Raw genomic sequence first — 26,069 nt, forward strand, 5'->3', positions numbered from 1 at the left:
CGGTCTGAATGCTGTGAATATCAATATCGATTATAAGCCGAGTCACTCGAACATACCTCCCTACGGATCTCAGTGGGTGTGGGCTCCTCGCACGTATGTAGTGGATGATGAAGCTGCCGCTCGCATCATTTGTCCATATACTTACTCTCTTGCGGCGACCGAGTTATCTACCAATCATGTGACCTGAATCCTGCTGTGGGACGAAGTCAAAGTTTGTGGTTCTTGGCCGCCATACTATCACTAGGAATAGATCAAGATTATCAAAAGACCGGAGTTCCAGATGTACTCGTTTTGAGGAATCGTCTGCAGTTGTGGTTCTATATTGTTTTCAAGCTTAGAATGAGTTATGTATGCTGACTTCTCTTCCATGACCTTTTGAACCTTCGTGCCGTCACAGTACAGAATCCAGGATTCCTGCAATGACAAGAGTCATGTCAGAATACGTCATTTAATCGTGTCACAATAATAGAAAATTCGGTACGACAGCAGTGCGGACAAGTAGAGTCAAGGAGAGTCATGTTGACTCCGGAGCCGTTGAAGATTCAGGCTGAGTCAGCAATGCCATTCCGCTTGAGCTTATATTTCACATAGATTATCGTCGAGGAGCATATAGAGCCCTTTTATTATACCAGTCCCTATCGCATGGAATCATCCACACCTGGAACTACAATCCAACAGAGCCAAGCACCTGATTCAGCCAATCCAAGCTCAAATCCACGCAGACACCACTATCGTCGCAATCGTCCCCAAACTCGCGTACCTCCAACAGATGCAGCCAGCTCAGATGGCGTAGCTACTCCGGAGACAGATGTTACAGGCGCCAGGCCACCTCACCGAAATGTAAATCAGAACAGATCTGGTAATCGCGAGCAGGGAAGCTCAAAACCCCGTATAAGTAGACCGCCTGGCGCTTCTCAGACCGCTGGATCCACTTCTCTTGCAGGCGATGGACCCCTTCTACCGAGGAAGAGTCGTCCTCTAAAACGTCCCCAGGCAACGAGCGTTGCGAATGAACCAATTGTCATTGAATCTGCTCAAACTCAACCTCAATCGCAGTCTAAGCGTCCATCCCGGCGTTCCAAATTCAATGCATCACTTTCTGAACCGGCCCCGCTAGCTAGTGATGTCAAGCCTCAAGCTAAAGCCCATCTCTCACTAAAAGCTTCTGCGCTGCCTAAGAAAGCCAAGCCTCCAAGACCTAAGCTACCTCCCGCTGATGACCTCACTTCGACTCTTACTCACGCTCTCAGCACTCATCCTTATCCTGACTGCCCAATCTGCTTCAATTCTATTCGCCCAGAACAGCCTACATGGTCCTGCTCTTTCTCTGATCCCTCCGAGAATCTCCAGTGTTGCTGGACTACATTTCACCTCAAGTGTATTCGAGCTTGGGCAAGCAAAAGCGTCAAGGACCTCGAAGACGCATGGCGCATTCGTGGAGAGGAACGTACCGGCGAATGGAGATGTCCTGGCTGTCAAGCCAAACGTGAGCGCGTACCATCTAGCTATTTGCAAGTGCTGTTCATCTATTTGTGCATCGTGTGCTTACATTCTCATCATCAGATGCTTTTGTCATCGCGTCACAAATCCAACACCTACACGCCTCGTCACTCCCCACAGTTGCGCGTATCCCTGCTCTCGCGAACGTGCTTCCGCTTGTGGTCACGGCTGTCCCCTTTCATGTCATCCTGGTCCCTGTCCACCATGCGCCGTAACCGTCCGCAAGGGCTGCTGGTGTGGACGCCAAGTCTCAACCATCCGTTGCTCGTCCTTGGCGTCTCCAAATTTACCCAGCGGTGTCTCGTGTGGCGTCACTTGCAGCAAACCCTTGTCATGTGGGAATCCCCAGCATACATGTGCTCAGGTTTGCCATCCGGGTGAGTGTAAGCCCTGCGGCGTGGCTGAGGTCGTCGCTTGTTATTGTGGGAAAGAAGAGAAGGAAGTCCCGTGCGGTGATAGGAAAGGTTGGGTGGTTGTATGCGCTGTTGAGGGAGAGGTGGGCTGGGAGGGCCAATATGAGTGCGATGGTGTGTGCGATAGGCAAGTATTTATCTATCCCTTTGTACGCTGCATATCTCGTGCAACCGGTAAGGGATATGTGCAAATATCGGTTGCATGATATGTCCCGCTCCAAAATCATCTATAACACCCTGTGTATGCTGACATGTCTTTTGTCACAGACCTTTCGCATGCGGGGTACACACCTGCGAGAAAGGATGTCACCCTCCATCATTCACGCCTCCAAGGTGTCCGCTCGATCCATCCATCATGCAAACCTGTGCCTGCGGCAGGTTTGCTCTTCCCACTGTCGAGCAACACGATCGCTATACCCACCAACGACTGGAATCGATCACCACTCCCAAATCCGATGCCAGCGGCAAGGACATTGCATATTTCCTCGGGCCCCGCACATCCTGTACAGTCCCCATTCCCACCTGCCAGCAGCGCTGCATCAAAATGTTACCCGACTGCTCACACCAGTGCGGTGTGAGTTGTCATATCGGACCCTGCCCGCCTTGCACAGAACTCGTGGAACGCACCTGTCGGTGCGGTACGACCAAGAAGATGGTCAAGTGCGGCGAAGTAATCGAAACCAACGATGGTGATGAAACTGGGGAGGTTCTTTGCGATCGTGCGTGCCAAGCCCTACGTACATGCGGACGTCACCGATGCAACCGCATCTGCTGCCCCCTCGCATCGCTCGCTGCTGCCCAGAAAGGCAAAGGCAAGAAACGTGCTGGCTTAATGGACGAACTCGGTGCTGAGGAAGGCGGGCTGCATGAGTGCGACCTTTCATGTGGAAAGATGTTGAGCTGTGGGAACCACCGATGCGAGCGAAAGGACCATCAGGGCCTATGTGGGGTGTGTTTTCAGAGCGCATATGAGGATGTAGGTGGTTTATTTCTGGTTAACAATGTGCTTTGGCCTGACGTTTGTGCAGCTCATATGCCCGTGTGGGCGAACGGTCATAGAACCACCGATTCCATGTGGTACGGTAATGACTTGCAGTTATCCGTGCGCAAGGCCTCCTCCATGTGGTCATTCACGCATCCCACATGCCTGTCATGAGGGCGTCATCATCGCTGGTGCGGACCCAAGCCAACCAGTGGAGGAATCTTCTTGCCCGCCGTGTCCATTCCTCACCAGCAAGCAGTGTGCTTGTGGGAAGAAGTTGGTTGATAATATACGGTGTGCGCAGGAGCGAGTGAGCTGTGGCACTGTATGCGGAAAGTGGGTTTTGCCTTTGCTGGTAGCGATCATATTGAGTTAATTTTACTTTTGCTTCGTAGACAACTGGCCTGCGGTTTCCATCATTGTGAACGCCTGTGCCATGCAGACGATTGTGGTACGTGTACCGCTGTATGCGGCAAGTCTCGCAAATCATGGTAAATTCTTGCACATCTTTCGTTTATCCTTCTGCTAACTCCAATGCCTCCTTTTATCCAGTCTACCAGCCCAACACCCATGCACCCAAACATGCCATGCCCCCGCAGCATGCCCAGAAACCGAAGCCTGTCTCGCGCTCGTGACTCTCACCTGTCCCTGCGGCCTCCTCCGCTCCTCCGTCCCATGCTCCCAAACATCCTCGACTGCGAAGCTCAAATGCACGGGCGAATGTGCAATCAAGAAACGTAACGAACGCCTCGCAGAAGCTCTTGGCATCAGCCCTGAGAAGCGTGAAGGTATGCAAGCTAAAGTCACGTATAATGAAGACCTGGTGGCTTTTGCGAGGGCGTACGGCAAGTTTGTAGCCCTGGTGGAGAAGACATTTGCAGAGTGAGTGGTGTTATTGACTATGACTGCCTTGCGCGTTCTCACCTTGTCTGTGTTCTAGTTTCGTGGTTTCTGACAAACGCACGCAAGTCCTGCCACACATGCCCCCCGACCGACGTAAATTCGTACACGATGCAAGTCTCAGTTCTTACGATTTTCTCTGTGATGCTGACATACCAATTATATAGCTTGCGTCTATCTACCGCATGGATACACAGATGGTCGATCAAGAACCTCATCGGAGCGTACAGCTACTGCGGCGCATCGACACACGCATCCCGAACCCACTCTTATCTGCATCCCTCCCATCGCCATCGCCTGCAGGGTTGGGCAAGCTCGCTGATTTACGCGCTCCGAAACCTGTATCCAGCATGACAAGTGGAGGTGCAGGGTGGGCCCAATCAAAGGGTGCAGAACCAGGGGGGAGGTGGACGGCAGTTGTTACTCGCCCTGGGTCTGGGAGTTCATCGCCTGCACCTGGTGCGTCCTCGAGCCCGGGAGGAACTCAAGTTGGTGCTGCCACTTTGAGCTTGAAGCCGAGTGGTGGAGCGTGGGTGTCGTCTGCAGTGCAGCGTGCGAGGGACGCGGCTAGTCAGGAGAGGGGCGTGGAGCAGGAGGCAGAGGCAGTACCTGATGATTGGGAGGATGATGTATAGAGTCGGTACACCTGTACATACCAGGGTGATGCTTAACCATTGCTAGTAAGCAATGAGGAGGTTTTGTAAGTTTATTTGTAGTCTACAGATCCCACATGATTAAGCTTAATGGCTTCTGAGATTCTCCGGTGTCCCAAACCAGCACTAACACCTGAAATATTACCAAATTTAGATATTCCAGTATCCTCGCTATTCTCACATATCCCTGCCAGCTCTACCTGCTTCACCACAGCTTATCCCCCTCACCACTCCTGTATATAAGTAGTAGCTTGCATATATATACATAGAAAGACTCATAGACCGCTTTCTGCATGATCTAGAAGCCTGTATAGCCTGCAGTGCTAATATGTGCACCCCAGGAGGCCAGGACTAAAACATATTCGATTTTTTGCCCCGTTAGCGGGGGAGCGATTCTGATGATATATAGCATGTATTAGAGTGTAAATTGACTTATTACACCGCTTGATTGCATCTCTGAAGTGTCCTACATTAGTAGATAGCTTACACACCCCTCAAACATAAATCAATTCGGATTTTTCAGGGTTTTGACATATGGCCTTGTAAATATGCTCCCTATAACTTATCTTTGTGTATATATAACATACTAGAAGCTCAGGGCATGAGGACGCTTCCATGTGGTGCTGTGTATGTACCTTCTCCTGGTGGTTTTCCCCCTGGGAAACTTTTTCATGCAGCTCCGGCCCTCCAGGATGATATGTGACCTATTCTTATGTATATATAGAATATATTTGTTGTATAGATATATCAGCACAGTATCAGGATCTTTCTCAGCAATCCAAAGTCTCCTTCTGCCTACACTATAACATATTTTCGCATATTTTCTGTGTTTTACTACATTACCATTGGATGGACTATTTAGACTGTTTAAATATTACCTATGGTACATATTTTAAGCCTTCTCATGGTCATTATCATGCACAGATATGTCAGACTACTGAGATCAGGGGTATAGGGGCAAGAGACACAAATCACACAAATGTCATATCTCAACTATTTCTAGGGCAAAAATTTCACTAAATACAGCCCATAATGTCATTTTAATGCATTAAGTAATTATAGTTGTAAGACACTTGTAATGCATCAACAGTTACTGCAGCTTATCCTCCCTTTTTAGAAATCTTCAAGGATCCCTAATGCATGTCATATACCAGATCCGACCGCTCCGATACTGATATCCGCCCCGCTTTCCGACCCCCTCCGCCCCATCCATCCTCCACTCCGTCCTATCACAACCCTGCATTCCGCCTTACGCTTCCGCTCAACTGCTCAACCGGTCCCCTTCCATAAACCTCTCCATTCAACTGGATCCCTTTCCCCTTTTAGACATATACTTTCCCCTTCGGTACATAGACTCTTACTTCCGGATCACTGGTAATTCCTATTACCGCCTGATCGCTGATCCGACGCGTACATATTGATATCTGCTCCGACTTATGTCTTCGCCTATGTAAAGTACTTACAAACTATATCCTTGGTACATAGCTTTACTACATAGTTATCCTGATCACTGCCCCACATAGAAGTATATAACATATCCTGTACTTAGATACTTTTCCTTAGTCTTAATATTACTTGTCTTCTTGCAGTTACCTCTTGTGGGAATTCTCAGTAGGACCTTGCCTCCTCTGGACACAAGTCTCAACTTGTTGTCACCTCCGACCCTCCGACCCTCCGCTCCGACTTAGAGCCGTGCTCTAAGTCTTTCCCTTATTGCCCCGCCCCTATCAATATCCTCCTATCACCCCTTCTCCTATCCTCTACATTATCCTTCCGCCATCTCCGCTCCTATCAAATATCCCCCTGGTTTCTACCCGCCCTCCGCATCGTTCCCTGCCTTCTCCGCTCCGCTCCTAGTCGGTCCGCCGCTAGCAGCTCTTACTTCCCGACCCTCAAAGTGGACCTAAGCGGTTCACTCGTCCTATTGTCAGACAACGTCGGATCCACTCCAAATTCGGGGCATGTACTTGGCTAAGGGTGCAGCACAAGAGCTGAAGCCAAGCCCCTAACCCCTCTGCCTCTTGAGCTGGCACGGTACCTAACAATGCACCACTGATACATTAGCACTTAAGGTAATGCATTAGCCCCCAATTGCCTAATTCAGCTGCTCCAGCCATTAAAAAGTGGGTGGGTACCTTATGGGCCTTCTGTAGTACCTTCCCCTTGCACTCGGACCCTTTGGATGTAGGGTAGTGGGCCTTCCTGTACCTGGATGTAGGGTAGCGGGCCTTCTTGTACCTGCTGAGCACATGTACCCCATACTTTGACTTGAGTGCGACAAGTTCAACAATGACATTTCCTGAGTGTCCCAAAATTTGTGAAGTCTGTAGAGTTCAACAGCGGCATTTCCTGAACATCTAAAATTTCGTGAAGTCCAAGCTCGTAGTGGCAAATCTATAATTGTTGTACCTTAGCAAGGTCCCACAGCATTCTTGCTCACATGAAGTATAGCACAATCAATATATTAGAATGAATTTGAGTACAGGTTTGAGTTAGGCAATATATACGGCTAACAGTCAGACACAACAGTAAGACGGCCAACACTTGCAATTATGCAACCTTCAATCTTCTAAATGAGAACTCAATGATGGCAAATGACAAAAATTCAAAGACACTAACTTTTTAGATGCGTTACCAGTGTTTTCAGCATTGCGCTTGCTGCCGCATTTTGATGTAGCACTCACACCTCCACCCACTTGACCAGACCACTGAGGAGCATCACCAATGTCATTGTCCAATTCACGGTGATTGAAAGGGACTGATCAGCACGCCCTACCAGTATGCCGAGCACCAGGCTGCTCATCTTCAACATGGTGAGCAATGAGCTGAGACACTGTGAGCGGAAGAGGCTCAGTTGCCGACACAGATGACACAGAAAGTGCTGGTGTTGGCTCAGATGCAGAGGGAGCACAAGGTTCAGAGGTAGGTGCCTTCTGAGATGCAGGGGGAGCAGGAGGTATAGGCATTGCAGAGGGAGTATGAGCAGGAGCTTCAATGGTCACAGGAGGCTGGGGCCCAAGTACCGCTGGGTCTGTCTGAGATCCAGCAAGAGGAGGTCTAGGCATCTCAGAAGCCTGAGATGTGGCAGGGGGAGTAGGACCAAGAGCTTCAATTCTCACCGGGGGTTGAGCCTCAGGCACAGGGATTGCTGTATCTGGTGCAACAGTAGAGGGACAAGTAGGTCTGGGCATTGCAGGTGCTAAAGGTGGTGGTTGCAATGCAGGGGGAGCAGGAGGTGTAGGCATTTGAGTATGAGTAAGAGCTTCGATGGTCACAGGAGGCTGAGACCCATGGAGCCCCACATCTGGCTGAAAAGCAAGGGGCGTGGGAGGTGTGGGCCAGACATATGGAGTAGGCCAGACGAATGGAGGAACTGGAACCTCATGCTCTACAGGAGGTAGAAAAGGCAGATGTGAACTAGCACCCTCTGAATCCATGCTAGACATCTCCAGAAGAGAGAGCATCACAGCTTCATAATCCACAGGTTGGAGACTATTGTAGTCAAAGTCCAACAGCTGCGTATGTAAGTCATGTGTATTATGTAAGCTTAAGTCCTGCGTAGTAATGCATTAACTTCTCGTAAAAGTGATGCATTAGCCTCAAGCTTACCTGACTAAGCCCATCCATTGAAGAGACTAAGTTCAACTCTGCGTGTGATGCATTACACTTGTCTTGTGATGCATTATACTCATTCGGAGTCAACTGATAAAGCGTGTTTGACTCCTCTATTCCAGCAGCAGTACTTTTGCCAGTGTGATCCCCATCCGCCTCAGTATCTGAACCCTCACTTGCCAAGTTGCATTCAGCGTCTCTGTTGTGGTTGTGGTTGGTAGCTGGGAGAGAGTCCTCGTATTCTAAACATCAAGTTTAGCATTAGTGAGTAAATGATTTCCCATGCCAGTCACTTACTGATGGTGCTGTCCACGAAACTTGCAAACACCTTAAGAACCTCACTGTACATCACATATGAGTCTGCAAACTGGCCACCAGTGGCGCATTCACCAAGGTGATAGCTGTCAGATTTATTTAATTACTGATTGATTATAGATAGATAATCAGTACATACTCGAAGAATTGCATATTTCCCCCAGCTTCTGGATCGCGGCCACCCATAGGACAGAGAACTTCCATCCACCAGTCATATGACTCAGGTGTTGGAAGATATGATCTAGCATCACCAGAAGCTCATGGATTGCTCTGCATAATGGTGAGTTTTGCTGAAAAAAATGTTGAAAATGTAAGGACATACTTAATCTTTGTATCGTCATCAGGCTCATCCCTTGCCTCAGTGTCATATACCTGATCCAACTGCTCCGATATCAATATCCGCCCCGCTTTCTGACAACCTCTGCTCCATCTATTCCTCTGCTCTGTCCAATCATTGTCCGCATCCGCTCCTACGTTTCTGCTCGACCACTCGACTGGTCCCCTTCCATAACATCTCCATTCAACTGGACCTCTTTCCCCTTTTAGATATATACTTTCCCCTTTGGCACATAGACTCTTACTTCCGGATCACTGGTAATTCCTATTACCGCTTGATCACTGATCCAACACGTACATATTGATATCCGCTCCGACTTATGTCTTCACCAGTGTAAGTACTTACAAATTATATCCTTGGTACATAGCTTTACAACATAGTTATCCTGGTCACTGCCTCATACATAGAAGTATATAACATATCATGTACTTAGATATTTTCCTCAGTCTTAATATTACTTGTCTTCTTGCAGTTACCTCTTGTGAGAATTCTCAGTAGGACCTTGCCTCCTCTGGACACAAGTCTCAACTTGTTGTCACCTCCGACCCTCCTGACCCTCCGCTCCAACTTAGAGCAGTGCTCTAAGTGTTCCCCTTATTTCTCCGCCCCTACCAATATTCCCCTTGTCCCTTTTCCCATCCTCCACATCATCCTCCACCTTCCCCACTCCTACCAAACCTTCCCCCTGCTCCTATCCACCCTCCACATCACTCCCCTGCCGTCTCCGCTCTGCTCCTAGTCAGCTCGCCACTAGTAGCTCTTACTTCCCGACCCTCAAAGAGGACCTAAGCAGTCCACTCGTCCTATCGTCGGACAACGTCAGACCCTGCTCCAAATTCAGGGCACGTACTTGGCTAAGGGCACAGCGCAAGAGCTGAAGCCAAGCCCCTGACCCCTCTGCCTCCTGAGCCAGCACGGTACCTAACACTCAGCGGCCATTCAGGATTTTTGGAACTTCTCTTGCAACTTTTGGTGCTCCTCATTAACCTTCTCTTTGACGTCAATTGACTCTGTCTTGTATTTCTCTGCAGTGATCTCACTGACACATGCGAAGCTTAGAACCGCGAGAGGTAATTCCACTCTCTGCAATTGCATCGTCAGCTGACTGCTTGATGTGGTCGGCATAGTACATCTGTGAGTAAACCTCGACCTCCTTCAGTGCACAGGGACCTTTTGTGGACCTGCCTCCTGCGAGAGTTTGTTTTATTTCGAGGACTCCTCTGGAACAGCCCAAACATGTAAGACATGCAGGGTTTGTCTGCCACCAATACCAAGACATAATTTGCTGCAATTGATGGTAAGCAAATATTTCAACAATGCGAGTGAGTGTGTACTCTTTTTCAGGTTTGCAATGGTGTCTTATACACCTCCTTCTGCTCCTCAGTCAGCTCATCCTCATTATCGACATCAGGATAGTATGTTTTATGGACTGGCCATTGCATGAAGAATTTCCAGTTGATTTTCAGCCAGAACTGCAGTGTAATTTTTCAATGGCATGTAAGTGCGATATTCAGCCAACATTGACATCAGGACAGCTTCTTGCTCAGCTGTAGCCCACCTTGGTGGAGCCATTGTATTGAGGACTGCCAGAACATGTAGGGAGGGGCTCAACTATGAGAATGCACCAGATGCGTACTTAGACATAGAATATATAATGCATTAATTGGTATCCATGTACATACTTCACTGTCAAACAGCTGTCAAACGGAGGATCTCGTTGTCATTGTGAACATCTATCTAGGATACAAAGAAGCTCGATGTATCTATCCTTAGAGTTTTCTATCCAACATACAGCCTGCGGGTATATTCAGTTGTGAACATCTATCTAGGATACAAAGAAGCTCGATGTATCTATCCTTAGAGTTTTCTATCCAACATACAACCTGCGGGTATATTCAGTTGCGAGCAGATTCTTTGAGTCCAGAACTTCGTTGTTTGAGTAGTCACTGTTAGAGTATGCGCGGAACACTTACTGGATGGTATGCATGTCCAAGTAAGCTCTAAGACATCTGGCAATGTCAAAGCTATTGCACTGAGTGAGCTGCCTTTCTCCTAATAAAATACTTCCGGATCAACTGTGAACCAAGAATGAGCAAAGGTTGAAGTAGAATAGAAGCAGGAACTTCACCTCTCGGTGTGTGTCCCCTGGGTAGACATCGTGCTCAGGCCATTGAGCAAACCATATCTCATAAACGGACTGCAAGAATTTGCTATGGTTGTTGATGGGGATCTTGTCGAACCTGTCATATAGCTCAGCAAGAAATGCGTGTTGAGTAGGAGACATGTACTGTGCCTCGAGGTTTTGAGACATTGAGTGGGAAAGGCAGAAGAGTGTGAGGATGCTGCTTGCTTAATTATATAACTAGGTTAAAAAAAGTTAATGCATTACCATTACAAGGACCCGGCGGTTATGTGTGCTTACAAAGTCTCATACAGTAAGTCCCCCTCCCTGCGCCTTTCAGCAAGGTCAGGTATCCCTGACACCCCTGATGTTCCATAGCACCACAGTTCCTCAATGGCAGTTATAGTCTTTTTGCACTGAGTAGAAATTGCACAGACCTCCTTGTATAAACTTGACATGCCCATCTCTTCGAGCACACTCCCTTCCAGTCCCCGTAGACCAACCTGAACCTCTTCAAGATGCGCCAGGACCTTGAGAAGCTTACAGATGGCAGTCTACTGTGTCTCGATACTGTATATGAGCTGGTCACACAGGTCTTCACAGAATTGTCGCACTGGTATACCAGTGCAATTCAGTAGTGCAGCCTGAGCATAATTGAGCTGCTGGCTTTGCAGCGTGAAACGACCAAGGGCAAGACATTAGTAAAATTAAGTTCATAGTCGTAAGAATACCTTACACATGCGACAGTTGAGTTTTTGAGCGCATTCTGGTGGTTTGCTTTGATTCTGGCACAATAACGATCTGAGAGTTGCTTGTCTTAGAGGTGGGGCAGGCCTTCATTGTTGCAGTTTTGGTAGTGCACTCAGACTGGACATTGCCTGCCATCCGATTTGCATGATGTATGTTATTCTTTTCACAGATGGCCCTCTTGTTCCTATAGATGCATCTGACTATGAGAATACATGCATCAAATTAATCACCCACAGTTTATAGTATTTTATGTGGTATTCATGCACTGCTTGGGCTCTCTCAGCATCATCCTTGTATTTGAATGGATGACCCGCCATCGGTGTCAAGTGGAGTGGTAGGGGTTGACTGGTATTATTCTGAGAGTGGAGTGTTGAGGTGTTGAGGTACCTAGTGTTACATGTGTTTGGGAGAATAATAGTGTAAGACATGTTTGGGAGAATAATACCATTCAATGACCGTTGGGAGATTAATGCACTCAAGTTGATATCTAAGCTCAGATTGCCGCAGCATATCACTCAAATTTATCTTAAGGTTGTTGTCAGTGAAGAGTCACATAGCTACTTCAACCCCCCGCAGTTACTGTCAACATCGACATTGAATCTTTTCTCACCATTGACTTGGAATCTTTTTTTGATGCAACAAGCCTGAGACTGTCCCAGCCTGCCAGATGCTGAACTTCCTGTGCCATGACACAGATATTACTGTTGACCATTCCAACACGGTACACACTTCAACTCCCAGAGAACAAAATATAGAAGACACTGAGAACAAAACATGTGTGCAAGAAACGAGTTATGATTGCAAGCAAGAAATGTGTGGGCAGCAAGTACAGATAAGAAACACACGTGTGACAAGTACATGATTCATATATACACTAGATATCACATTCATTTGCTAGCAGCGGCAACCATCAGAGTGGCAACTCATGCACAGTGCCATCTTGCAATGCCTGGGCATATGCCTCATCTGCAACAGCACAAGAGGAGTACTGTCTGAAACAGGCTCCAGGAACGCCTACCACATGTGAATGCACATTATGCCTGGAAGAACATTGAATTGAGAGGTCTAGATGAGAAGGAGATACATACCAGCCTTGAAATACACCTGTCTTGTGTCCAACAGTAACAACGTACCAGCGGAATGAAGCAGAAGTTGTTACAATGGCGCTATATTTTCTTTTCTCTTTCTTTCTTTACTAACTCATCAAGTCTCGTGACTGCTTATCAAAATGTCCAACACGTGAACGCTTACCTATATGCTTACTCATTATGCTTACGCAGATGATTACTCATACTGTTCCCTGATTGGTCGATCCAACATCATACCATTTCTTATCTCCTTTTCTGATTGGTTGATATTCTCTTCCTATTCTCACTTACCTTTCTTGATAGGGTCATCTACCTACAGACTGGCCCTAAACCACCTTCTTGTTACATATATATATCATGTTTCCTGTACTTGTATTCCTTAACTTGAATCTACTAGGTTCTCTCCTGATACTTCGAGTTCACCGATCTAGCTGCCTTCCAAGCAGACTAGCCTGAATACTTGATCTAGCAAGCCCTTGACACTCGACTAGCCTGAACCTTTGATCTTAGAACTTGCGATACACTTCAGCCTTGATCATCCTTTATTGGAACACTGAAGAAGAACTATCCTAGTCGTAACAGAAGTACTCCCATGAGGTGCAGCACCAGCTGCAGCAGTAATAGTGATGGAAGGTGGTGCAGTATTCACAGCTGTAGTCACGCTGGACAAGGAGCTTGTGTCTGAGACACTCTGAGCCTTGTCTGATGTGTTTGATCAGGATCTGGTATAGCAAACATGAAGTGAAAACTTACCTCCTTCAGGATGGTCTCTGGGACTGTTGCTAGAGGAGATAGACAAACCTGCCTGCAAAATCTGAGTCTGACAGACGTAATAGGTCTGCCTATGATTACGAAGAATGCAACCTGGACAATAGCCTACTGCTAGCGCTTCTTCCAGATGGTTATGAAGATCAGCGCCAGCCTCAGCATGGGCATGCATGAGAACTGAAATAGCAAGTGAGTGTGACAACAAGCCAGTGTTATTACACTGACTTACCTAGTTGATCACACAAAAACTCCACAACGGTTGCCAGCTCAGACAAAATGAAGGTCTGTTCCTTGATCATTGTGGGAAAAACCTTCATTTTGGACAAACAGACAGTGTCAAAGGTAATAACAAGTGAAAGTGTTGACTGATCAAAGAGAGGTGCGTGCTAGACTGCTAGTGCTCAATGATGGGAAAGGGTTTCAATTAACGCATTGTGGGTACAACTAGTGCAGCAGTGGGAATCCTATCTACTACACAGTTGGGTCTTTGCTGCCTGCTGCCTCGCTTGGGAACAAGTGCGTTTGACCCTTTAGGGGATTGCTACTGGGGAATACTAGTCTCTGTCTAAAACAACCCTACAGGATGAAAGATCCACAAAAGTGGATGAAGTGGATAGGATGCGAAACATACAGATTCATTGGATGGAGTGGATGATACTTGTGGATCGGACAGGATGCGAATCAAAGTCAAAGGAAGTTCATTAAAGGTTGGATGGATAGTGGGTATAAGTCAAAGCAATTTTCTGGTAAGGTGCAGGAAAAGTGGGAGGAAGTTACATGAAGTAAGTATTTTCTGAAAAACTTCTGTGCTTATAGGGTACAGTATTTTCAAGGAACACTTGGTATAGGTAGTGAGTCTAGACTGTGCCATAAGCTATCCGGAAAATAGTGGAGTGTGAGAGGATATGTCTGTGTTTGGTCAGTAACAAGGAAAAACATGTGAGTACGTACCAATGAGGTAGAATGGACGTGGACAGGACGGATGCGCGAGCTATAGGGGGAGATCCAAAGGTATCCACTTGTCATCCGCAAAGTGGATGGGTATTGGATGGAATGGATTGGTGTCGGATGGATGTTGGATGGATGCCTGATGCATTGGAAAAGTGGTGGATATGAGCCTAGCATAGGGATACTCTCTACAGTGTCTTATATCACTCACACTGGCAAACTTTAGCAAACTCCACCGAGAGCTTCACAGAAGGCCTCTCGCACAACAAGATGTCAATACATAAAGCTTGGTGAATCCCAAAGGACTTCAAGTAAGTTATCCTCAGGCTTACCAAGAACACTGACTCAAGAACTCACCAATGAAATGTCGAGCTCTAGTGGAGGCATCGGTGACACACCAGGTATCATATATGTGCTCAGTAGGTGATGCGTTGATTCATCATGAACACATAGTTCATGAAACAACCATGATTCAGGTGAGGATGTTACCTTGGTCCTGGCATGAACTCAACAATTGTGGTAGTAACAGTTGGCGTCGTGGTTGTGGCTGTGTGCATGGACAACGTGGCAGTAGTTGAGGATGATCGCATTTCAACGAATACATTATCGCTCCTACATCAAGTCTGCTGATTGCTCACGAGAGGCTCAAATTTACCTTGCAACCATGTGGTGGTCTAGTTTCATCTCATCAGGATGTATTCAGGTCCTCGGAGGCATCATCATCGTCTCCTGGCACACATCTTGCAGATGATATTCTTTGCGACAACATCGGCAACTATGATAACAGTGATTGCTATGAGGCGATGGATGAGGATCCTTCACCTGAAGTGGAAGTAGGGTCTCAGAATAAGCGCAGACACACAGCTGGTGTACGTGGATGGTTTCTACTTGCTTACTATGTACTGACCTTCTCTAGGATCATCCTCTCCTTAGTTGGATAGATTATCGGGAATTATTCCTTCTGGAGATGCTTCACCACAATGGAAGAGGCGATGACATCTCCTTGACCTTCTGCAACACCTGTGGGATCATGGTTGGCTCATACCATTACAAGGATTGTTTCATGTCCACATTATCATGTCAGATGTGCGTTGTTGGCGCTCACACATATTCACCAGCACATCGTGTAGAGGTAAGTCTCATGTCCTATTGGGTTGCTATACATGCCTCATGTGAATACTACAGAAGTGGAACAGTGAATGCTTCCAAAATGTGACTCTCAAGGATCTAGGGCTTCACGTGCAACTTGGGCACAAAGTTGGTGAATCTTGCCTACTTCCCAGCCAAGCCTTCAATGACAATTTCATCCTTATTGACACTCTAGGCATACACCCTATGGCCGTGGACTTTTGTGGGTGCGATAGAGCACAATCTCACACTGAACAACTCTTACGTGTTGGTTGGTTCCCTGCAATGACCAGTGACCTGAGAACTGCAGCAACATTTTGTGTACTGTGGCAGTTCCATGTCTTGTCATTTGAGTCGAAGATTTCGGCCTATGAGTTCTATCATTCTTTGGTTCGTATGATGGACAATACTGGCCTTTTGAAGCACAGGGATCATTACAAGGTGTTCATGCACATGGCACGGCCATGATCCCTCTAGCATCATTGCCACACAGCAGGGTGAATGTGCGGTTTTATGCCTGGTGTGCCCTCAACCAGGGAAGAATCTGCCAGATGATTGGGAGCTTGCTCCAAAAGGAAAAAGGTATGCACTTGATTCATCCATGTGAATGGGTTCTGATGTGTCTCCAGATGGTTATACGGCCTCTTTCTTGCCATTGACGCGAACTTTTGCCTGAAGAGGCAGATCATATCTAAGGACACTGTAGATCCAAGCTTGTCCCATGGGTGGGGGTACTTCATTGATGAGACTGAATACAAGACACATTTGACTAATTAAGACATGGAAGCCCAAGAGGTACGTATTCTATTTTGGTTGATTTTGAAGCTTGTATTGATAGATGTAACACAGAAAAGTACGTGTGTGAGTCATAATGCCGTGAATATGGCAGAATCAAAGTCATCAAATTGGCATAACATGAAGCTTCTGAATGGTGTCGGGGACTTGCAGAAAGGCGAGAGGTATGTACTGTTTGGATGCACATGGACCCACTTCACTGATGCGCAAATCCTAGATATATTAACATGGATTTTCTGTTCTTTTCAACCTTGCGCCACCGCTCTCTCAAAGTTCTCAATGTATCATACAATATTGCATGCCAGTGGCACAAGAATCTGTGGGCCAGGATGGCAACACTTCCCGAAGATTATTGACTCAATCATGCCATCAAAACTGTTCGGTTCTTCATGCCCAAATTCCATCTTCCTGCACACATTGCCAAATGCCAGATGATGTTTTCTTTCAATTGGTCTTGTTGGGTTGGTTGCACTGATGGCGAGGCTCCAGAGCAAGGATGGTTGAACATCAACCCGGTAGCTTCTAGTACCAAAGAGATGGGTCCAGGCTGTCGATGGGACACACTGGATGACCATTTTGGAGACTGGAATTGGAAGAAGGTCGTCAATTTAGGTAATTAATGAATATCCCACAAAGTGGCAGCTCTAACTTAGTGCACTTTCAGGGGCGAACTTACTATGCAAGACAAAGGAAGCAATGCTGGAGAAGGTGGCCTTCCATGCGACTTTCAAAGAACTGGATGCTGCTATTACTGAAGAACACCACATAGCCTGGAAGGCAGAGGTAGAAAGGTGGGAGGAGAACCCCAATGACCCAAGTGTGTCAAATCCGTTTGAAGCTAAATCTGTTGGTATGTCTGAAAACGAGACCAGGGAAAAAGGAGCTGATCTGTTGTAGCCATCACACAGGCTGGTGCACACCTGAAACTAGTGCAACTGGAGGCAAAGGAGCTGGAACAAGGGGCAGATGTATCGCTGCACCCGGAGGTTTCGCCGAGTATCCTCATAGGATTAGGTCTGGATCTAGAAGAAGAACAGTACATTTCGTTGTTTTATTTTCTGTATTACAATACTAATCATGAGGTAGATAGTGTGTTGCTAGGTTCATGAAGGGTCTGGGTAACCACATCATGGATACCCAGAAAGGAAACCTGCTACATCAGAGAAATGGTTTAAATTGTAAGATCAACTCATGGCGGATGACATAAGTGCTATATATGCCTGTTGTTCATGGCATGCTCTCTACCTCAATATCACCATCTTCTAATTCAGGGATCGAGAATGCAGAAGACTTACGGCTTCTACTCCCTTCTGCTATCGGAAATCATCCATGTCACAACCACCTATGACTCTATGAATGGGAACTACACCTGGCTCAGGCACATGACGCACTAGAAGAGCTCCGGCAATGTCTGCACATCTGCTCGTCACTCTTGACATACAAGAAGGACTGGGTGCACAGGCAGGGTGCAAATACGGGGGCTCAGAATGCCTTAGAACATGTTACTGGAAGACAGGCAGCTTGTACAGCAAGGTACCATGCTTCATGGGAGGCGCTGAATACCCTGGCACGAGAACTTGGGAAGGTAGGGTGGGAACAAGGACTGTGGCTGCTGGAGCCTGACGACATACAACCACTGATTGATCCAGACATTTTGCCTGGGCAGGGGAGACAAAAATTGACGTGGATCTGGAGGATGCATGGTGTGGATAGTAGCGGGGATGGTACAGATGAAGATGGTGAGTGACTCACAATGTTTGGAATGACTGCCTAAACTAACACTAAATCAGGTGTGAGGGTAGAGTGGTGCAAGGCGCGAGCTCACACGATGTGCTGGGCCAAGGAGGTTGAACTACTCCATGAGGAAATGTGTCGTGTCCTTCAGTTTTTTCGGTGGCAGGCCACGTGGTGGGATGAGCAGGGGTATCAGTGTGTGGAGGAGGATACAGGGTGTCTTGAGGGTATACGGGCTTATGCTGCCAAGCAGGCAAAAATTCACCGAGCATTCATTGACCATTTTCAGATTTTGTGGTCTCTCTTTCTGTTGAGCTCTCCTGATGCCATAGCCTTGTCGAACATCATTCTTTCTGGTGCAGACCATCCTGCTGACCTCCCCGATCTCTCAGCGCCGCGCCCACCTGAGATCTAGTTGCTTATTATTCATGTACGCTAGTATCAATATATGTCTGTTTTGCTCCATATGTGTGACATGTATGTACCGCTTCGTGGTACCTTAGATTGGATCTGATCTCTGGCTGGCTGGTGGTACCTTTGGGGTAACATGCTTCTCCCGGGGCACACTATTCTGGTCAGTGCACTTGACAGCAAAGACAGCGAGGGTACCATATGAACTGGCCTTTGAATGCCGGAGAAGGGCTGGTGGGGGGAGCTGGTCTTAGGGGAGCCGTCTTACAACTGTAATAGATTAATGCATGATTCACGCTTACAACTGTAATTGATGATGCATTACAAGTGTCTTACAATTATAAGGTTTAATGCATTATCACCCCAGGGTGTTGTGCTAAATAATATAATACATTGTAGAACAGCTACACTAACAATGTGTTGTAAGGGTGAAGGTGATGTGGAAGTGTTGTGATGTCAAAATGTTGCAGCATTATGCATGAGTTAACGTCTGACCACATGTGGGTAGACTGTATTGGTACATGCTGTTTGCGATGTTTGGACTTCTTTGACTTTCTCACGGTCTTTCTGTTATCCATTGGATTCCCCTGCTATCAATTCTTTATGGATCCTTCTGGTAGTTGAGGAGTGAATTTATTGGTATATATAGGGTATAATGTGATAGTCCAATCATAAGATATCAGTATATTCATGTCTGAAAATTCTTATCAGTGAGAATAGGAGATATATCCATGATATCAATACCCTGACATATTTCTGCCCAATTCTGGCTATGATACAGCTTCAAATATGTACCATAGGTAATATATAAACAGTCTAGATAGTCCATGCAATGGTAATGTAGTAAAACACAGAAAATATGCGAAAATATGTTATAGTGTAGGCAGAAGGAGACTTTGGATTGCTGAGAAAGATCCTGATACTGTGCTGATATATCTATACAACAAATATATTCTATATATACATAAGAATAGGTCACATATCATCCTGGAGGGCCAGAGCTGCATGAAAAAATTTCCCAGGGGGAAAACCACCAGGAGAAGGTACATACATAGCACCACATGGAAGTGTCCTCATGCCCTGAGCCTCTAGTATGTTATATATACACAAAAATAGTAGAATACAAATAAACTTACAAAACCTCCTCATTGCTTATCAGTGAGGATTATGCTTAATTTTTGCAGTATAGCCTGATTGAATCCTTACAATCTTGCAAAGATCAGATGCAGCAAATAACCTAAGACTAAATCTAAGACTTGATTTCATGATTCTGATATAACTAAGCAAGTTAATCAGCTCATCAGAATCTCCACCAATCACATGAGTGCACTATTGAAGTCATAAGTGTTCATAAGTGTCTGTAATGTGTGTAAGTTAAGCATTAGTGGGACTCAAAGTAAAGTTCTAAACTCACTAAAGTGTTTGGTAAAAAAATCGGCTAAGTGTTTTCAATGATGGAGTTGGCCGGCATTAGGTATCAGAGCTTGAATATCAATGCTTGTTCTTCGCCAACATGTCTGCCGTTCTGCAAGACTACAAGCAAATGCTCGAGGTTGCCTAAAGGCGATGGAACTCCCCTCACATCCATCTGCATCCTGTGGAAGAGGGAAGGCTCGAGGACGTGGGTCCAATCCCCCTCATAACCAGGCCCCTAAGACCACTGTACCTAGGATAATCATCCATTGGACCAGACCATCAGATCTCCGTCGCACAGACACACTAATGCAGCATCTTGTCACTCACCCTTTGGACACCCACATAATATTCTATGAGGGTAAAAAATCTGCAACTTCCAGCAACAAGGAGCGTCCTTCTAGAAAGGACAAGGGGGAAATCTATCAAGTCTTGGCAAAACTTATCTTCACGAATGACTCGGAATATTCAGGTGTGTATGCTGAGGACTCAAAGAAATTCAACATCGTGGTGGGCAACCGCATCATTTCATAAGTGATCTCTATCGCTCATTAACTGCTAATTTAATTCATAATAAAAGTCTCAAGAAGTCATTCAAGGAGCAGCTCGACAAGTTTAACAAGACTGGCGCTGGTGTCACTCCACTCAATGAAAACACGGCTGTTAATCTACATAGTATGTTTTTTGCCATTTTTTTATTATCATTTGATTTATTTGATTTTAAGAACAAGTATTGCTTGAGTTCCCATGGTACGACCAACTCCACCCCTTTCTGTTCTCTAATCCAACATGTGGCGTTAAAATCTTCACCTCCCAACTGGGAGTTGATTATGCTGGGGATTTCTACATGCTCATTCATCCACGTGGGGGGCCTGGTCCCTCTACTGACCAAAACACTCCTGACACTTGGCTCACTCCCCCAGATGCTCGGCTTGCTCCCCCAGACTCTCAGCTCACTACCCCAGACCCTCAGCTCGCTACCCCAGACCCTCGGCTTGCTCCCCTAGACCCTCAGCTTGCTCCCCCTCTCCCTCAGCTTGCCCCCCCTCTCCCTCAGCTTGCCCCCCCTCTCCCTCAGCTCCCTCCCCCTCTCCCTCAGCTCCCTCCCCCTCTCCCTCAGCTCCCTCCCCCTCTCCCTCAGCTCCCTCTCCAAAGCCCACATGCTGCCAGTGCTCAGCCCAACCCTGCAATCACTTTGTACCCCCCCCCTCCTCATTACACCGGTGCTGGGGGCAGTCCGATCACCGATCTGGATGGTGACCTCAGTGCTGACCCTCATGCCACAGCCAATGATGATGACAGGCCTTTCTTTGCCCCCCTTGGCAACGCACTACTTACCTTAGACAGGGACTTTAACATGTACAACAACAACGGGCTGGAGTTTAACTCCTCCTGGCATCGTGTTGTCAACCTCAACAGCCCCCCCAAAGTAGTGGGACATAAGCAGCAGTATGCAGCTTCTCCGTCCCCCCCTCCCATTGACACAAACACCTTTGTTATGCCACAGAAGCCACAGACACCCACATACCACAGCCACACAGCATTTGGTTCTGCCTTGCCTGGTGGCCAAGCGCCATGCAGACCCTCCTCATTCGCTTCATCATCAGGGATATTGCACAGCTGCTCCACTCCCTCATCCAGTGTCTTCATTGCCCTATATGTCGTCTGACTATCGCATTTTGCCAATGGAATCCCAGACATTGCTTTCTGTGAAGCCACAGAGTTCCACTAGATCAAAGAAGAAGAGGACCTCGGTGGCAGATGTGGAGGATCACCTTAGCATGATCAATGGTGAGATCCAGAGTATGCATAGTAACATGTCCAAGCGCCGGGAATCAAAGAATGAACACTATGCCATCAAGATGAACTACCAGTCCCAGAAGAAGGAATACCAGTGGCGCCATGAGTCCTGTTTGCACGAAGTCCTCCTCTCAGCCGCTAATCATCAATGTGAGCAGGAAGCCAAGGATAAGGAGATCCTCCGCCTTCAGGCTGCAACTGCCTTGCAGGAGAAGGAGGCTGAGATCTGGCATCTCAAGATCCAGTATTAGTCCATGAAGCTCCATGGTGCAGGTGGAGATGTTGCTGGTCCCTCATCCTCATCACCATCAATTTGATTGTGTTGTTTTAGCATCTCATTGTTACTTCGCTGCTTGATTTTGATACATACATTTCTTGAATCTCTTGTAGTAGTACATGTACCTTCTGATTGCCAATGTGACTCTGGTTCTTTCAAGTTACCCTTCCCTTATGTTCAGCTCTTGAGTAAGGACTGTCAAACAGTTGATCCATCATCTGCAAACAAGAAGCCTGCCCTGGAGTACCCTCATAAGACCTGTCACCCACAACTTCATCTCCATCAGGATCTTCAATCTCTTGAGCTGCAAATTCTCTGGCCTCTTGTTCAGCCCACCTCTGAGAATGGTGGAATTCTGGATCCTGCTTGCAATGGTGAGCTTTGAATCAAATGATCATGCAAGATGATGCAACACATAATCCAGTGGACAGCAATCTCAAGCTCTCTTTCTGTGTGAATATTGAGGCGAAGCTCTCAAAGGGACTGAAAGCACCCCTTAAGAGCAGCAAATGCATGCTCAACACAAACACGAACCTAAATAAAAATAAAAATAAAAATAAAAATCAGTAACAAAACCATCACAAAAATCACAAAAATATAAGCATACTATGGAAAGATGGTAATTAAATGTCTTCTGGTCCTTGGTCAACCTCCCATTGTGGGGCTTCTTGAAAGGGACTATGCACCACTTCTCAAGTGGGTATGCACTGTCAGCCCAAACCCAGTGGTTGTCTGGGAGAAGAGCTTCATGCTGTTGATAGAGACGAGTTGATCAGAAAGCATAGGCATCATGGACACTTCCAGGATGACCAAGAGCATAATCAACAATGAGAAGGTTGTGAGGCATAACAATTGCCTAAAAAATAATTTAATCATTGACCATGAAGAGGGGGAAAAATACCTGACAGCCAAGAGAATAGTTAGATTTCCTATCATAAAATGTCTCTCCAAAATGAGCAGGTTTAGCATAAAGGTCAACTGTTGTGCCATCAACAGCTAGAATGCCATTGCGCCACTCAGGACAAGTCTTGGACTCTGCATATTGCTGAGCAAGCTCAACATCCTCTGAATCGGGATGTGGGAAACCAACAAATTTGTCATGCTGGTCAAGCAGTGCAATCATTACACAATTAGTGCAATTCACAACTGACCCAACACTGATACCTGCCTATTGGGCAACATCTTCAAGAGAAATTGCATTGCCATAGTGGTCAGCACGATTGAGGAAGATAGCAAGCTGGATGGAGACAGGAAGCTGGGGATTGTTGGATTGGTTGCCAAATATATGATGATCAGATATCTGATCAAGGATATCATCAAAAATGATAGGGTTGACACATAGTTTCTGCCGAAATAAATGAGGGCGGTGTTTCTCATGATGAATGAGGATGTGCAGCTGGGGGGCTCATGGGGGAGGCTCATCAGGCTTGTGAAGCACATGAGCCCTTGCAACCTCATCACAGAGAGCTGCAATTTGATCCTGAAGCCGATCATAATGTGAAGTGATATCATGTTAGGGTCGTGCTCAAGGGAAAGACTACTCAAAGGGCTTTGGCTTCAGCTTGTGCGCTGCACCCCTTACCTGAGTATGTGCCCTTAATTTCTGAGGGGCAGAGGGGAAGTCCAACGGAAGTCCAGGGAGTTCTGGAGGACAGACATTGGTGGAGTTCAGCAGAACTCCAGAAAACTATGTGGGAATGGAGTAAGGCTACTGTGGACAAGTCCGGAGTAGAAACAGAACAGAGGTTAGACTACCCTAAGGTAGAGCCGGAGAATTAGTCCTAAGGTTTAACCCCTAAGACTCGGAGGTGGACAAGAGATGAGACTCAAGTCCAGAGATTACAGGAATGAGCAGAACTAAGATGATATTTGAACTGAGGAGTTCCAGAGTATTACAGGAGTTTATATACTGTAGGTATCATGTAAGTAAATCAGTCAGCAAAGGTAAGGGCTATGTACGAAGCATGTGGAAAGTCTATTAGTAAGTGTAATGGATCAAAGCAGTGAAGTTGGAAATGAAGTAAGAATGGGCGGATCAGTAAGCATAGCGGGAGAGGACATAACCGGTAACCGGAGCAATAGCTATTCTAAAAGGAGTTAGGGGTGAGTGCGGAGATGAAGGCAGAGTGCCAGGCGGAATAACAGGACGGAGGACCGGACTTTAGTGGTGGGGTTCCGGAATTCTGGATCTGGAGGTATGGGATATGACATATCATCAGAATCATCAAATTCATCAGATTAATCAGATCCATCAGAAAATTCACCAGAGGTGTCAGAGGAAAGAGTTGGTGAAGAGGTGATGTCCATGCTTGAATCAGAGTTGGAATCAGAGCTTGACTCCTGAGCTTCCAATGCCTGCTGATATTGGAGTTAGGCTAATGACAATGCAGCTTTATCAACTGCATGAAGGAGATCTTTGCAGCTGGATTTGTGAGGCATGATGAGAGCTCAAGATTGAGGGATGTGTCCCCTTATCACCCCCTGACTGATGTGCAACTGATAATCTGAGTTTCAATTTTGACCACACTCATCATAGATGACAGTGAAACTCCACTGAAATATCTGAGCTACCTATCAGCAAGGGAGAGGTAGTCTTCCTTGGTGATCCACCCCCATCTCAAATATTCTTGCTCAACAAGCCCCCCAATCCAATCCTTAATAACACTGATCTCTGGTGAGGGATGTGTGGCTGAACAGCTGAGTTTTAATCGGAGTTTCAAATTTGACCGTGGTCAGCGTGCTAAGTCTCGTTGTGGATGACAGCAAGCAACCATCCCATCCCATCCCATGAATGTCATCACATTCCACTCACCAAACTGCTCCTGGCGCTCCCCCTTCCTGTTCTCTAATCCAATATGTGGCGCCAAAGTCTTCACCTCCCAACCGGGAGTTGCTGGAGATTTCTACTCACTTGCTCGTCCACATGGGGGGGGCTGGTCCCTTTACTGACCAAAACACTCCTGACGCTCGGCTCGCTCCCCTAGACCCTCAGCTCCCTCTCCCAAGCCCACATGCTGCCAGCGCTCAGCCCAATCCTGCAAGCACTTTGTACCCCTCCCTTCACAGCACCCCCCCTCCTCATTACACCGGCACTGGGGGCAGTTCGATCAACAATCCAGATGGCTCCCTCCCCCAGACCCTCGGCTCCCTCCCCCAAACTCTCAGCTCCCACTCCCAAGCCCACATGCTGCTAGCGCTCAGCTTGATCTACCCCCCCTCATTACACTGGTGCTGGGGGCAGTCCGATCTTGCAAGCACTTTGTACCCCCCCTCCTCATTACACTGGCACTCGGGGCAGTCTGATCACTGATCTGGATGGTGACCTCAGTGCTGACCCCCACACCACAGCCAATGATGATGACGGGCCTTTCTTTGGCCCCCTTGGCAACGTGCTACTTACCTTAGATGGGGACTTTAACATGTACAACAACAACAACGGGCTGGAGTTTAACTCCTCCTGGCGTTGTGTTATCATAAGCGGCAGTACACACCTTCCCCATCCCCCCCTCCCATCAACACAAACTCCTTTGTTCTCCCTCCTTACACAGTACATATACCCTTCTGGAACTTTGTTATTTGGGCAGGTGGAGGCAGACAGACTAGCTACTCTATTTCTACGTCCTTTATCATACGCACTAAGTACACACCATTGCTGAATATCTCTCGCAAATACACAAGTATGGTTTCAAAGTTCCGATCTGTGCCGCATGTCTATGGCCAAGTTTTTTTCTACTCAACCCAGATTTTACCTGAGTTCTTACCAAGTCTCACTGTGGGTAGTAGTTTCAATGAAACTCACTAGATGAAATCAGAAGATAATTTGGTGAAACTAAGAGTATTAAGAGCTGAAATAGAGGTGCTGATATTGCCGTTTTTTACTCTGAATTCATACTCTGAAAGCATACTCTGAAAATATGCTGAAGTTGTGCTGGAATCATGCCAAAAGAAATCTTCCCATGCTATGGCACATGTCACATCACATGATCAATTTCATTTATTATAATTGGCAATGGGCAGGAATTGAACCCAGGACCTCAGACATCACACAATCATAAGTGCAGCATCATTATGTCATATACCTGATCCGACCGCTCCCATATCAATATCCGCTCTGCTTTCCAAC

The 26,069-nt window shown here is 46.7% G+C and overlaps 7 protein-coding genes across 7 annotated transcripts; 4 read left to right on the forward strand and 3 right to left on the reverse strand.

The window, feature by feature from the left end:
• Window positions 1–568: 568 nt before the first annotated feature.
• EDB91DRAFT_1159352 (uncharacterized protein) lies at window positions 569–4,797 on the forward strand. The gene is made up of 8 exons (XM_041319738.1): window positions 569–1,511; window positions 1,564–2,040; window positions 2,181–2,889; window positions 2,942–3,231; window positions 3,291–3,386; window positions 3,448–3,777; window positions 3,836–3,908; window positions 3,963–4,797. Exons 1-8 carry the CDS (start codon window positions 643–645, stop codon window positions 4,428–4,430), a joined length of 3,312 nt encoding a protein of 1,103 aa, XP_041172638.1. The 5' UTR covers window positions 569–642; the 3' UTR covers window positions 4,431–4,797.
• A 2,413-nt stretch (window positions 4,798–7,210) lies between these two features.
• Window positions 7,211–8,561, reverse strand: EDB91DRAFT_1253003 (uncharacterized protein; the record flags this gene model as incomplete). Its single annotated transcript, XM_041323590.1, has 4 exons — window positions 7,211–8,002; window positions 8,058–8,302; window positions 8,358–8,461; window positions 8,515–8,561. 4 exons carry the CDS (start codon window positions 8,559–8,561, stop codon window positions 7,211–7,213), a joined length of 1,188 nt encoding a protein of 395 aa, XP_041172639.1.
• A 1,491-nt stretch (window positions 8,562–10,052) lies between these two features.
• On the reverse strand, window positions 10,053–12,012 carry EDB91DRAFT_1085715 (uncharacterized protein; the record flags this gene model as incomplete). The annotated part of the gene is made up of 9 exons (XM_041315931.1): window positions 10,053–10,184; window positions 10,271–10,323; window positions 10,505–10,507; window positions 10,686–10,764; window positions 10,841–10,952; window positions 11,135–11,250; window positions 11,272–11,364; window positions 11,573–11,768; window positions 11,819–12,012. 9 exons carry the CDS (start codon window positions 12,010–12,012, stop codon window positions 10,053–10,055), a joined length of 978 nt encoding a protein of 325 aa, XP_041172640.1.
• A 1,195-nt stretch (window positions 12,013–13,207) lies between these two features.
• On the reverse strand, window positions 13,208–13,739 carry EDB91DRAFT_1253005 (uncharacterized protein; the record flags this gene model as incomplete). The annotated part of the gene is made up of 4 exons (XM_041323591.1): window positions 13,208–13,374; window positions 13,426–13,492; window positions 13,553–13,617; window positions 13,670–13,739. The coding sequence occupies 4 exons, from the start codon at window positions 13,737–13,739 to the stop codon at window positions 13,208–13,210; spliced, it is 369 nt and encodes a 122-aa protein (XP_041172641.1).
• Window positions 13,740–14,855: 1,116 nt separating this feature from the next.
• Window positions 14,856–18,460, forward strand: EDB91DRAFT_1239214 (uncharacterized protein; the record flags this gene model as incomplete). The annotated part of the gene is made up of 15 exons (XM_041321824.1): window positions 14,856–14,864; window positions 15,305–15,520; window positions 15,574–15,959; window positions 15,994–16,098; window positions 16,146–16,247; window positions 16,310–16,311; window positions 16,355–16,475; window positions 16,529–16,592; window positions 16,743–16,923; window positions 16,976–17,161; window positions 17,209–17,347; window positions 17,413–17,489; window positions 17,520–17,536; window positions 17,690–18,050; window positions 18,102–18,460. The coding sequence occupies 15 exons, from the start codon at window positions 14,856–14,858 to the stop codon at window positions 18,458–18,460; spliced, it is 2,325 nt and encodes a 774-aa protein (XP_041172642.1).
• A 1,718-nt stretch (window positions 18,461–20,178) lies between these two features.
• EDB91DRAFT_1253008 (uncharacterized protein) lies at window positions 20,179–21,920 on the forward strand (the record flags this gene model as incomplete). Its single annotated transcript, XM_041323592.1, has 4 exons — window positions 20,179–20,379; window positions 20,457–20,544; window positions 20,595–21,431; window positions 21,490–21,920. 4 exons carry the CDS (start codon window positions 20,179–20,181, stop codon window positions 21,918–21,920), a joined length of 1,557 nt encoding a protein of 518 aa, XP_041172643.1.
• Window positions 21,921–24,737: 2,817 nt separating this feature from the next.
• On the forward strand, window positions 24,738–25,256 carry EDB91DRAFT_1253010 (uncharacterized protein; the record flags this gene model as incomplete). Its single annotated transcript, XM_041323593.1, has 1 exon — window positions 24,738–25,256. One exon carries the CDS (start codon window positions 24,738–24,740, stop codon window positions 25,254–25,256), a length of 519 nt encoding a protein of 172 aa, XP_041172644.1.
• Between the last annotated feature and the right edge of the window lie 813 nt (window positions 25,257–26,069).

The sequence above is a fragment of the Suillus paluster genome (genome assembly GCF_016628075.1).
Source record: "Suillus paluster strain FC165 chromosome Unknown EDB91scaffold_77, whole genome shotgun sequence".
In the NCBI taxonomy this organism is placed as follows: domain Eukaryota; kingdom Fungi; phylum Basidiomycota; class Agaricomycetes; order Boletales; family Suillaceae; genus Suillus; species Suillus paluster.

Coding starts and splice junctions, on each gene's coding strand:
- EDB91DRAFT_1159352 (XM_041319738.1), top strand. CDS start 643: ATGGAATCATCCACACCTGGAACTACAATCCAACAGAGCCAAGCACCT. Junction 3,387..3,447: donor GGCAAGTCTCGCAAATCATG/GTAAATTCTTGC, acceptor CCTTTTATCCAG/TCTACCAGCCCAACACCCAT. Junction 3,909..3,962: donor GACGTAAATTCGTACACGAT/GCAAGTCTCAGT, acceptor CCAATTATATAG/CTTGCGTCTATCTACCGCAT.